General features: G+C 40.2%; 2 protein-coding genes across 10 annotated transcripts in view; one reads left to right on the top strand and one right to left on the bottom strand.

Annotated features, from left to right (window-relative positions):
• Positions 1-12500, bottom strand: part of LOC138018364 (histamine H2 receptor-like) — a 46272-nt gene that overhangs the window by 23340 nt on the left and 10432 nt on the right. For 3 of the 9 annotated variants that reach the window (XM_068864984.1, XM_068864983.1, XM_068864981.1), the window contains exons 2-4: positions 7121-7168; positions 6814-6862; positions 5912-6006 (exon numbers count right to left, since the gene is read on the bottom strand). In XM_068864984.1, coding sequence (XP_068721085.1) covers positions 5912-6006; positions 6814-6862; positions 7121-7168 — 192 coding nt within the window. Of the gene's footprint in view, positions 1-5911; positions 6007-6813; positions 6863-7120; positions 7169-7352; positions 7372-7665; positions 7781-7829; positions 7933-12500 lie in introns of those variants that run through there. The other 6 variants (XM_068864980.1, XM_068864976.1, XM_068864978.1 and 3 more) reach the window with 6 other exon arrangements.
• LOC138018361 (uncharacterized) lies at positions 9884-11361 on the top strand. The gene is made up of 2 exons (XM_068864967.1): positions 9884-10176; positions 10267-11361. The coding sequence occupies exons 1-2, from the start codon at positions 10115-10117 to the stop codon at positions 11252-11254; spliced, it is 1050 nt and encodes a 349-aa protein (XP_068721068.1). The 5' UTR covers positions 9884-10114; the 3' UTR covers positions 11255-11361.

Below are 12500 nucleotides of genomic sequence, written 5' to 3' on the forward strand. Positions count from 1 at the left end.
GAGAGAGCAAAAGGAGCCGTTTCCGACATCCACCAAACAAACGAAGCAATTTGCGAAAGACTCAGTACCATAAGGCTTGAAATATTGTGTCGTGCAAACTCCAAGAGGTGTCCTCTGTCACCAGAACAGGCAGCGTTGCCTGGTAGCAAAAATACCGCTTTCTTAAACAGGTGCTCCCGTTTCAACAATCGACTACGTTTTCGTTCAGTGATTCCGGATTTAACTCTTACCACGTTTTGTAAATAACCAATAACCGTTATGTTTTTGGAACCCTCACTCCTCATAATCTGCCCCACTATAAAGCTAAAAGCTTTTAATACTACCGCTTATAAGTAAATGTTTCTTACTTTACTATACTTCTTCAAACAAGGGAAGCCTTTTCACTTACTAACGCAATTAATTGAAAGAATTGACCTGGCCAGTTAAGTACCCTTTGTCTGAAAACTTGTACTCGCCGCTTCTTGAACAAACTTCACTGAGCCGTTCAGCGTTTTGCGATTGTCAAGCGTATAATTATACCCTGAAGATTGGAGTACCAAATTTGAACGATTCAGTCGTATGCTCCTTGCAAGAAAAGAAAGTACATAAAGGCAAACATACAGAAAAAAGTTCTATCAAAAGTAAAAAAGGTTACCTTGGATCGGCTTACTGGAATTCGCATAGCCGTTCCATATACACGATGAAGATCCTTTCCTTTTCATTTACAGGTGGCATCAAAATTTGTTTCTTTTTTTTCACGCCCAATTTATAATTATGCAAATAGACGGACAAAAAATAAATAAAACCAGAGTCACATGGTTTAGAGAAAGAACAGCTGGAGATAGCGCGCTCCCTACGGAAGCTTGTAGTTGCCACCACAGGCAGACAACCCGAAAGACGCGAGAGCGCGTGACATCACGTTATTTTGAGACATTCAACTAATCAAGGAAAATGTTCCATAAAAACTTCAAATTGCGATGTTTCTTTCGAAAACTCATTTTATGGACAGCCAGATAAATAAAGTTCACTCACCTACTATTTTCTGCGTTATCCTGAGTGATTTGATGGGTTTTTGGGACGCTTCGATTTCCTCTTCAGATCACACGCGTCGTCACATACAATACAAATAGACAAGGCATGCAACTTCCAAGACCGCTCAAGGCCGAGTGCCTCCAGAATTTAGCCGAATTTCTCCCACTTCCAAAGGTCGCTTGCCTCCCAACCTTGGACACGTAGAAAGTCGATAATTTTACTAGCCTCGTGTCAAAAATCATCAAATTTACAAGGCTCTGCAACTTCAAAATCCTGCTCGATTTTCAAGCTTCGCTCAGGTTTTTGTTATTGCCAAATGATGTGGACAGAAAAAGGGGTAGTTTCTAAAGAAACTGTGGTGCTGCGTCGGTGGGGAAGTCGGTATACAAAAATTTGGTTTTATCAACGGAGTTGATAATGTAAATTAGCCACCGTACAGAGATTCTAAAAGCTGACGTTTCGGGCGTTAGCCCTTCGTCAGAGCGAATCGAGGAATTATGGGTTTCGTGTAGTTTTTATATTAGAGTAGGAGCTACGCTATTGGTGGTAACATGGCAACGTGAAAAATAGGAATATATTAGTTAAATGAAAAGCGTTCGTTAATACCGTGAGGACTAAGGGTGCCGATTTGGAAGATGAATTTTTGTTCCAGATTCTTGCGGCTTTCCGTCGTACCTAGATATAGGGAAAGGCCGCAGATAGCCATGTGTTTTTTGGAGTGGTTAGGGAGATTAAAATGACGAGCGACTGGCTTAGATGCATCTTTGTCATTCTTCTCAACATCGCGAAGGTGTTCGCGGAATCGGTCACCCAGTCGTCTACCTGTCTCGCCGATGTATAATTTATTGCATAACGTACAGCTTATGCAATAAATGACATTTGGGGAGGTACATGTGAAACGATCGGTGATCTTAACAGAGCGCTTAGATCCCGATATCTTGCTAGTTTTAACAATGAAAGGACAAGTTTTGCATCGTGAGCGCGCGCATTCGAAAGTGCCGGGTTGCTCGTTAGTTTTGAGCGCACTTCTAACTAAAAAGTTGCCTACGTTTTTGTCGCGTTTGAATGAAATAAATGGAGGTTGCGAAAAGATTGTATCAGTCTCGGGATCATTTTGGAGTAATTTAAAATTATTAAGAATGATACTTTTGACTGCGTGATTATGAGGATGGAAAGTGAGGGTGAATGGAGTTCTGTCATTCTTATCTTTTTGTGACGTTTGTAGTGATGACTGTCGATCAAATTGTTGGGCACGATGATGGCCCGCTTTGACCACAGAGACAGGATAGCCACGTTTTTCGAAGAACTGGCACATCTCCTCTGATTTGCAGGGGAAAATCGGAGTCATCACTACATAGACGTCGAAGTCTAAGAAATTGAGAATAAGGAATGGAGTTCTTGACATGTGATGGATGTGATGGTGAATACAACAAATAACTGCGAGAATCTGTAGGTTTGTAGTGCACACTGGTACATAGCACGTTGCACGATGTGGCCGGACAGAAGTCATGCACCATTAAATTTGATCAAATCAAATCAACCAATCAGAAAGTACAGATTTCCCCCAAGAGAGACAAAATTATTAATCTGTGCTTTTTGATTGGGTGATTTGATTTTGATGACGGTTATCAAATTCCAATGATGCAAGAGTGGTGTCTGGCAATAACAAAAACCTGAGCAAAACTTCAAAATCGAACAGGATTTTGAGGTTGCAGAGCCGTGTAAATTTGATAATTTTTGGCACGATGCTAGTAAAATTATCGAATTTCTACATGCTCAAGGTTGAGAGGCGACTGACCTTTGGAAGTGGGAGAAATTCGGCTAAATTCTGGAGGCACTCGGCCGTGAGCGGTCTTGGAAGTTGCATGCCTTGTCTATTTATATTGTATGTGACGACGCGTGTGATCTGAAGAGGAAATCGAGGTTTCCCAAAAACCCATCAAATCACTCAGGAAAACGCAGAAAATAGTAGGTTAGTGAACTTTATTTATCTGGCTGTCCATAAAATGAGTTTTCGAAAAGAAACATCGCGATTTGAAGTTTTTATGGAACATTTTCCTCGATTAGTTGAATCGCATGTGTCAGGCGCATGTGACTACTGCGGGGATGTACAAGAGGAAAATATGGAAGAAGTAGAATATTCTGTTATCTGAATAGGGGAAGCTGACCTCTGGGAATTGATTCACCACAGCTTTCATATCGACAGTTTTCTCGACAACTGAAAATTTTACGTGCAATAGATCATTTTCATTGTCACGCAATAACAAAAAAAAATTCGAAACCTTCGATGAAAAAGGCCAATAACTTGAACTGTTGCAGGAAACAAATTTAGAAATCACCTCTCCTGTGCGGTACGTCGTTTCTGAGCTATTTGTCGAAGCGTTTCACGCAACTTTATAACCGAATGTTGTGAAGGTGGATCAAAGTGCTCCAACATGTGCACTTCCAGTTTGCCATGAAAGGGCTTACTTTTCGCTTATGAGATAAATACACGTGCATGCCGGAATTGCCGGCCATTCAACAAATAAAGTCAAGAATCAAAGAAATAAAAGAAGATGAATATTCAAACAGTCTCGCGAAGCTTCAGATCTGTGCAATGTTTCGTTCGGGAGATATTGGCCGTTTTTATACTACAGACGCATAATCCGTCCAGACGAATTATGCGTCACTCGTGTTAGCCGTGTAGTGTAAAGACGGGACGAACTATATAAGACGCATAATTCGTCTGGGACGAACTTGGGCAAACATTTTTTCTGCGTCTGTTAAATTCGTCTAGTATAAAGACAGGCACTAGACGCATAATGCGTCTGGACGAAATTTCCAGTTTAGTGCGTCTTCGAAGAAAGTAGATACTTCGTCCAGACCCATAATGCGTCTTGTGGCCGTCTTTATACTAGACGAATTTAACAGACGCAGAAAAAATGTTTGCCCAAGTTCGTCCTGGACGAATTATGCGTCTCTAGTATAAAAACGGTCATTCGAAGAAATATTTTACTCAAATTTATAAGGCCTTGTATGGAGACGCCATATGGCGGCCGGAAGCTAACAAAAACATATGTCATCGAGTTTTGCTATAAAAAGCCAGTAGTCGTCTTCTGAGGGCTCATAAACATCTATATGAGTGCTTATTCTCCTAGAAGGACTGTTCAGATTGCAAAATCTCAGCGGATAAGTCAGTTTTTCAACCTACGTGATAGCATTCTCGACCGCAACTTTAATATCTTGTCACCCAAAAGCTTAGAACTTCAACCTTGCTTTATCACAAGACGAAAAACCCCATCAAACTGAAAATTTGTGAAAAGATAAGCCTTCAGCTGTTCTAATAACTAAGTAAACTATAATCTCAAAAGGATTGATTCCTTATTTTTTAGTTTTGATGACGTCACGTGAAAACCAAGAATACATCTCCTAATGTTCTTGAAAGGATCAAACTGCTGAGATTCATAGGGATTGACATTATCAATCAAATGGCTTAGGAAATTCAAAAACGAAAGACGTCACGGAACTGGAAACTTGAAAAAATATTTATTTCTAGGTCATCTTCAACCTCCTATAGATAAAAATTCAGAAGACCTTGCCAATTTAATTTTAGGGAGTTTAAGAAACCACGACGGCTACAGGACGAAAACGTCACTTCAAAATATACGTTTGAGCTATTCTAAGTATTTCGGGATTATTCAATCTTGTTTACATTATACAATATGTGCGAAGTGTCCTATAATTGGATTGGTACGGACGGATTTGAAGTAAAGAGAGAGACTGAAAGATTCACTGTAGTTTGTCCACGTTGTCGTCAAAACCTCAAATTTGGTAATTTCACGTAGTAGTTTTGACGAGTACGGGAGAGAACTGTTCAAAAAATCGTGCCGCACGTGCAGCACGATCATTTTGGTTCTTTTAACCAATAATATTACTGATTTTTGGCGTTGTCGTTGCCGTAGCCGTTGTCGTTTCTTAAACTCCCTAATGTTGTCACTGGGAAACCACCTGTAGTTTGACAATCACGTGCAATTTCAAAGCCTAGTTTATCTCGTAAACGGGCTAAATATTCCAACAAATGTTTTCCCTGAAAGGACTTTTTCGTTCCTTCAGCGGCTTCATTAAAAGCGTAAAATGGCTCGGTTAGAAACGGAACACGAAAGCTGCAAGAAGTAACTGTTGTAAGAATTAAAAGCTGTAATTATTGTACCCTTGTTTACAATCGCTGTCTAAATGCGGGATACGAGCTGTTCCAGTCCTATAGCAGGTATTTCTTTTGAGCATTGCACAGTTTTTTTATCCAGGAGCTTGAAGGGCCGCCATAAGGTAAGCAGAATGTTTTGTATAATTTATTTTGATCAGGTTGTCGAAATGTCCTTATGAAATGAATTAACGCAGAATTTGATTTTACGTTCGTTCTTTGCAGTGCAGGAGCCCATTTCCGAATTGCTGTTTGCTTCGGTTTCAATGCAAGTCCTGGTGTACAACCATTCAAATGAAAATGAGTGGTGTATTTTCATGCAAAGTAAACTTATTATCATTTGAATGGTTGTGCACCAGGACTCGTTTTGAACCAGAGGCAAACAGTAACTTGGAAATGGGCCGCATTCGGTGCTTACTAAAAAGAGTTTAGTCTGCCGTCGTTTTGGATAACAGCAAGGCCACAGAAAGCGAGAAACGTGGGCAAAATTTTGCATGGCACTGTTAAAGCAGGAGTACCCAACGAAACCGCTCCACAAAAAGCCGCTCTGCAGACTTCTTCGAGCTGGCTGGCAAAAAAAAAAATCTCGAGTGGGAGCTAGCTGGGAGTTGACTCTAACCGCGTATGGCTCACTGGGATATGAAAAACATTGTTCCTGGCTAAGACTTTTTTCACTTTCTAGGCTGAAATTTGTCCACAGGCGTAAAGGTTTTAGCTCACCTTCGAATGATGCAATTAATTGGACAGACTTATGATAGGACGTTTTTTTTAGTTTCTGGCTTCTATCATACAAGCTCTCGTTACACAACGATCTCCTTTAAAGAAAAAGAAATTAAATATGATGTAATGGTGATAATAGATAAAGGTCAGGCGGGATCAATTATATTTTTTGAGACCCCAAGATTTATGGCAGAGGAAAGTTGTCAGGAAAAAAAAAAATTTAACAACAACAAAAAAAGAGTCTTCATGTTTAAATATAATTCCAATGCCCAACTCAGCTTTCTTCCAGTTTACCGAGTAAGCAATGTTGCCAGGGAAGCTTTTTTTAATTTCAAAAGGCAGGACAATTGACCCCAACGGTCTTAATATCGGCGAAACGTATAAGATTTCAGTTTATTATTTACAGTTACGTTCCTTATTTTTCCGTTACTCTTAGTATTTGAATTCAAATTTGTTGTAACTACCATATTTTATCACATTTTTCCAGTATTACATCAACATCCACTTACTATATAAATGTACATAAAAGCAATCCAATGTAAACTCTCATTGTACCTGAAGAAGGCTGGTTTCGCCAGCCGAAATATAGTACACCAGTAAAATCAAATCTACGTTGTACCGGCTCTTGCTCAAAATATTTAGCTTCTATATAGCCCATATATGGGAGTACCCCCGACAGGGCTTTAAACCGAGTAGACAATAAACCTTCTTTGTTCACGAACAATTCAAGATACATCATTTACTTACTTTCTCGGTGTGTAAGGAAAGAATGGAGGGCAGTATATAGTTCGATCACACAAGAAACAAATAATTTATTACACCCCTCAAGCTAATGTTACTTATTACCTTGCAACGACAGACAAAGAACTTATTACACCCAGGAAGCTAATATTAATAAATACCTTGCGATGTTCCTCTTTAAAATCTTTTGAGCAGGAATAGTGAATCCGACTGAAAAAAAAGTTAAGGGATAAATAATACTGGTGGATGATTTGGATGCGTCATTTGCAACTGATCATGAGTGACGGTGGTCACTTCAGAAAATAAGTTACACGTAGGGAATTCTGACATATATAGTCACTAACTTGATCCGGCCAAACTGAGTAAAGAGGAAACAACAAAAAGTAACGCAAAAATCGTGAGAACTGGTTTATCACACATAATTACTTGTTCGTGTTCTTAAGAAATGAGTAACAATGAGTAACTTACCAAAACGGATGCTAATCGATGCGAGGTCCTCGACGACAAGAAATAATCCTGCAAAATTGGATGATTTAATGTGGTTATCCATGCGTTATCGAATCTTGTACGAAAAAGTTTAACTTTCATAACAAAATTCCATTATGCCTAGTATGCAATCAAAATGTAGAACTGGAGCGGAAAGCTGAAAAGTTCTCAAGAGAACTAACAAATGGAACAGCAAGGAGAAGTCATTTCATACTCGAGCAAACTCGTGCGCAACTGATCACTGATCGAGGTGAGATGACTGTTCCGCTCCGAACACCTCAAGTAATGCATGGTTTCGTTCGGCGAGGTTCAAAGTTGTAATGAGAACGCGTGCATTATACGATGCTCTGGTCTTGCTTAGCTTTAAGTAAGACTTTAAAGCGAGTAGACATTAAGGGTTTGTTATGGCTAAAACTGATTGAATGCACTCTTCATCGCTTTGTGACACCCTCGATTTTGAATCTAACCGATTATAAAACTAAAGCGCTCTCTGTTCAGGAACAATTCAAGATACATTATTTACTTACTTTCTCGATGTGTAAGGAAAGAATGGAGGGCAGCATATAGTTCGATCCCACGCGAAACAAATAATTTATCTCCGTGACCCCTCAAGCTAATTGTTTTCTAATTGTTTACTTACAACGACAGACAAATATCTGATTACACCCAGGAAGCTAATATTACTAAATACCTTGCAATGTTCCTCTTTAAAACCTTTTGAGCAGGAATAAGGAATACGGCTGAACAAAACATTAAGGGGTAAATAATACTGGTGGGTCATTTGGGTGCGTCATTCGCAATTGATCATGAGTGACGATGATCATGATCACTTTAGAAAATAAACATATCAGGAATTCCGATAGTCACTAACTTAATCCGAACTGAGTAAAGAGAAAACAACAAAAAGTAATTTTCATCAGAACTGGTTTATCACACATAAATTACTTGTTCGTGTTATTGAGAAACGAGTAACAATGAGCAATTTACCAAAAGGGATGCTAATCGAAGCGAGGTCCTCGACAACAAGAAATCACTCTGTAAAATTTGATGATGTGGTTAGGGAATTTCTGGCTCGTTCGATAGAAAGGAAATTCTTCTTTAGCAAGTTGTTTCGTGTAAAGTTGTACTTACAGATTCAGCAGACGCAACCAGACCTGACTCTGGTCTATTCCGTGTTTTAATCCAAATTGAAGAGCGGAGTATATTAGTGTTTATTGGTGAGTTCGAATCTACAAAGGGAAGATTGTCAAAACGAAGCTCAAGAAATCTACGCTTCGCAAACTCAGTAATCCACGACACGTGTACGAAAACCGTCTTTTCTTGCAACAACAAGCTATACGAACAAGCCGATAGCGTTAGCGTGGAATTTCAATTACTTTGTCCATCGAAAGGACAGTGTGCCTGACTGTCCCTTGGATTCTTACGAAGTACAATGCAAATCCGGATTTATAATATGCGGTGGGGCAACCAAAGCGATGGGAGCTGTGTTGGGGTTTCAGTATAAAACTTTAAATTAGAAACTCAAGTCCATGTTCTGAGTGAAAGCTCAATAGCAGCTAAAGATTGAAACTTCTGGGAATGTTGTGAATAAGATAATTGATTTAATCTTGCATGTTGACAACATGATGAAACCGAGCAGCGGTATCTTGGAAATGTCTGAAATTTATTTTTCTTTCAGCTGTTCTTTGTCGATCATGACTAAAACACCACACGAGTACATACGGGTAACATACGAGTAACATACGAGTAACATACGGAACATACGGATACATACGAATACATACGACTGACATACGAGTAACATACGAGTAACATACGGATACATACGACTAACATACGGATACATACGAATACATACGAGTAATACGAATGTTTTTCTCATAAAGGAAGCTCTAATTATAAGCCTTTCAAGCATTTTTCACGTCAGCAAACACGTACCCGTTTCAGTTTGAGGAAGGGGGGGGGGGGGGGGGGGTGGTGTTGTAAGACCCTCCAAGGCTTTCGTTAAATTTAGTCACAGTAAAATAAATTCACATGGAGTGCAAAACCCTAAGGCGGCGAAAGACGAGATACAAAACCCTCAACTTGTGGCGCAACATTGTTTCGTTGCAAGTTCTGGTCGATGTTTCGCGTTTTTCACTTTGCGTGATCAACTTGACCCGCAAGAAAAACATTTGTTGCGGGTTGAAGAAATGCAGGGCGCTGAGTGGTTGATTTGCTAGTACAAGAGCACATTTGTTGCGCGACAAGTTGTGAGCTTGATGAAAAACTAGCAACAAAGCCAAAATTTGTTGTTCAGAGTAGATCTGCGCTCTACTTTTCGCAATAACGTTCTTCAAACCGCAACAAATGTTTTTGTTGCGCGACAAGTTGATCATGCAAGGTGAAAAACGGGAGAAATCGACCCAAACTTGCAACGAAATAATGTTGCGCGCCAAGTTTAGGGTTTTTGTATCTCGTATTTCGCCGCCTTTAGCTTGCGCAACAAGATGACAGTATATTTTGGATGTTGCTCTCGTAGATGATTATGACTGTCAGGCCAGTTTACATTTAAGACACGTAAGGAAGTCAGAGCAGGTCTGTCATAATCTTTTACCCCATTTAAGCTTTCTGGCTTGATTTTGCACTGATTTTTTGCACTGATTTATCATAGGCAACTTAAGCTGAAATAGTAGGTGGGTTCATACTAGCGGACTAAGTATACCTTAAGTACACTTGAGCCCTACTTCAGATGTGAAAGGCTTTAATTTCAGCTCAAGTAGCCTACTTTGTGGCCATGGTAATGCATTGCCTTCAAAGAAGCCGAAGTACACTCTCAAGTCTAGTTCAGACCATCCTTACGAGCTTACTTATCTACTATCAAAACACATTCCGGAAACGGACGTCAATCAAGCATGTTGTGCGGCGGGAAATTCAGAGCACACAAACACGCGAACACGCAAAATTTGCTTCTACCTCGACGAAAAACGACTGTGAATGAATCCGTATAGATCTTACCAGGGGATGGATGAGGACAACTTTTTAGACAAAGACCTTATGTAAGTCTCCATGCTGTGTTTTTGTTTTGTTTTGTTTAAATGCTCTTCATGCCACAGTCACAACTAACATCCATGTGTCTTGTTCGACAGCAATACCTTAAACCAACGCTTTGCAAGAGTACCCTCTCCTCAGCAAGCGCAACCGATGTTTGGCAGACAATTCTGGCCATTTCCTTCGAGCAGCACTTCTTTTTATCGGCCGTCCGAAATGGGAAGGGCCCAGTTCGACGAACAGCAACAAATAAGTATTGATGATTACAATCAGCTCAGCAGCCCAAGCAACTCCAGTAACTCGTCCCGAACGATATCGCCGATCCCAGTGGTAGCAAGCACTTCATGTGCTCAAGCAGTGGAGGAAGGCGCCCAAGTTAAAACTAAGAAAGCGCGATCAAAGTCTGTGGACTGGACGGAAGACGAGACCCATGATCTTCTAGAAGCGTGGGGTCCAAGATACAGCCAGCTGCGGAGTGCCTCTCAAAGAGAAAAGGTAAACATATGGAACCAAATATATGCCTCTTATAAATCTGCCTATCCCCAAAGCCAGAGAACCCTTCAGCAAATAAAGAAACGGCAGCAGAACTTGGAGTATGAGTATAAGCTACTTAAACAAAAGTCACAGAAAACCGGGGAAGCAGGAATCAAGCAAATCAAAGATGGCTTTCCTTACTTCGACTATTTTGACGACGTAATGGGCCATCGGGACAGTGTTGATTCCAGTAAAATGGCAGTTGAGGGAAGCTCTATCTTCACTACGGAGAGCGAAGAGGCCGCATCAGAAAGTGGAAGTGTTTCGGCACCAACTGAAATCGCACATCCTGACAAACGAAAAGTAGACAAGCCAGAAAATAGTGTCCGTAAGGGAAAACGGCGGCGACAAGATGAGCCCAGAACTAGTGGTCAGTCCTCTGATTTCCAAAAAGCTTTCATGGAAATGTGGGAGCGCAGCATGAACGAAGACAGGGAGAGATTTGAACGTTCCGCTGAAATATTTCGCGAGGCGCAGACCAAACAAATGGAACAGACAAACGCCATACTTTCCGGATTTAAAGACATTTTTAAAGATTTGGCGTCTAAGTAGGTAGCATGATATAATATGTTTTATTCATTGTTAATGTTTTACATACAGTCCAATCTCAGAGGAACTGACTCTTTTTATTTGACATAAATTACAAAGATAACAATCTAAATTTTGCAGAATTTATCAACCAGTTTTCCAATTAAAATTACAATTGAAACAAAACCTTTGTTTTATAGTTAACGTCTATTAGTACACAATTGCCCAGTTTCGAGTTTCTTCACAGGTTTTCTCAAATATACGTAGTCTTTTAGGGTGTCTCGGATGCTGCTGCCAGTTTCCAAAGCATTTCTCCCTCCGTTTTCATCAGCAGGGTTATCATCTGAGTCGCTCTCGTGTGCGTCGTATAGGTCGCCCCTTTCATTGCAAATATTGTGTAGAACGCACGCTTCAATTACAGTCTTTTTCAACGTTGTCGTTTTTTGTTCAAAAATTTTCAACATAATTCTCCAACGTGATTTTAGCATGCCAAATGTTCTTTCCACCACGCATCGCAGTGCGCTAAACTTTAAATTAAATTTCCTCTGCTCTGGAGTCAAACGGCCTCTATCTGCAAAGGGTTTGAGGAGCCAGTTCATGAGTGGATAGGCACTGTCTCCAGCTAGTAGAGGCCCGATTTCTGTTCCATTGATATTCCGTATTGGACCACTGAGAATTTGCTCATTTTGTGCTAAGTCATATAAACCGCTTAGCCTAAGAACTCTAGCGTCATGTATGCTGCCAGGATACCCAACAGTTGCATGAATGAACTTTAAATTTGCATCGACTATGCCCTGTAGATTGACACTGTAATGCTGCTTTCGATTAAAATAATCTTCGTGATTCTCTGGTGGAGCATTTATCTCGATGTGACATCCATCGATCGCTCCGATTATTTGCGGTATTCCATACAGTTCTTCAAATTCTTCTATTTTCTCTCGAATTTCCTGATTTGTTAAAGGAAATTTTATAAAGCGTTCTTTTAGCTCAAAAATTGCCTGTTCGAATTCAGTACAAATGAATTTCGCCGTTGACTTTCCAAATCCAAACTGTAAACCGCAACTCCTATAGCTGTTGCCTGTTGCGAGCCGCCAGAGTGCCAGGCCAACTCTTTCCTCCACGCTGATCGGAATTCTAAATCTCGTGTGCTGTTTTTGTAACTTTACCCTAACAAGGTCACACAAGTATTCAAATGTTTCTCGGGTGACTCTGAAATGTTCCTTCCACATAAAATTAAGCCCTGGGCTTGCTATGAGGTGTCGAAACCAGT

This window comes from Montipora capricornis, chromosome 10, assembly GCF_036669925.1.
Source record: "Montipora capricornis isolate CH-2021 chromosome 10, ASM3666992v2, whole genome shotgun sequence".
NCBI lineage: Eukaryota > Metazoa > Cnidaria > Anthozoa > Scleractinia > Acroporidae > Montipora > Montipora capricornis.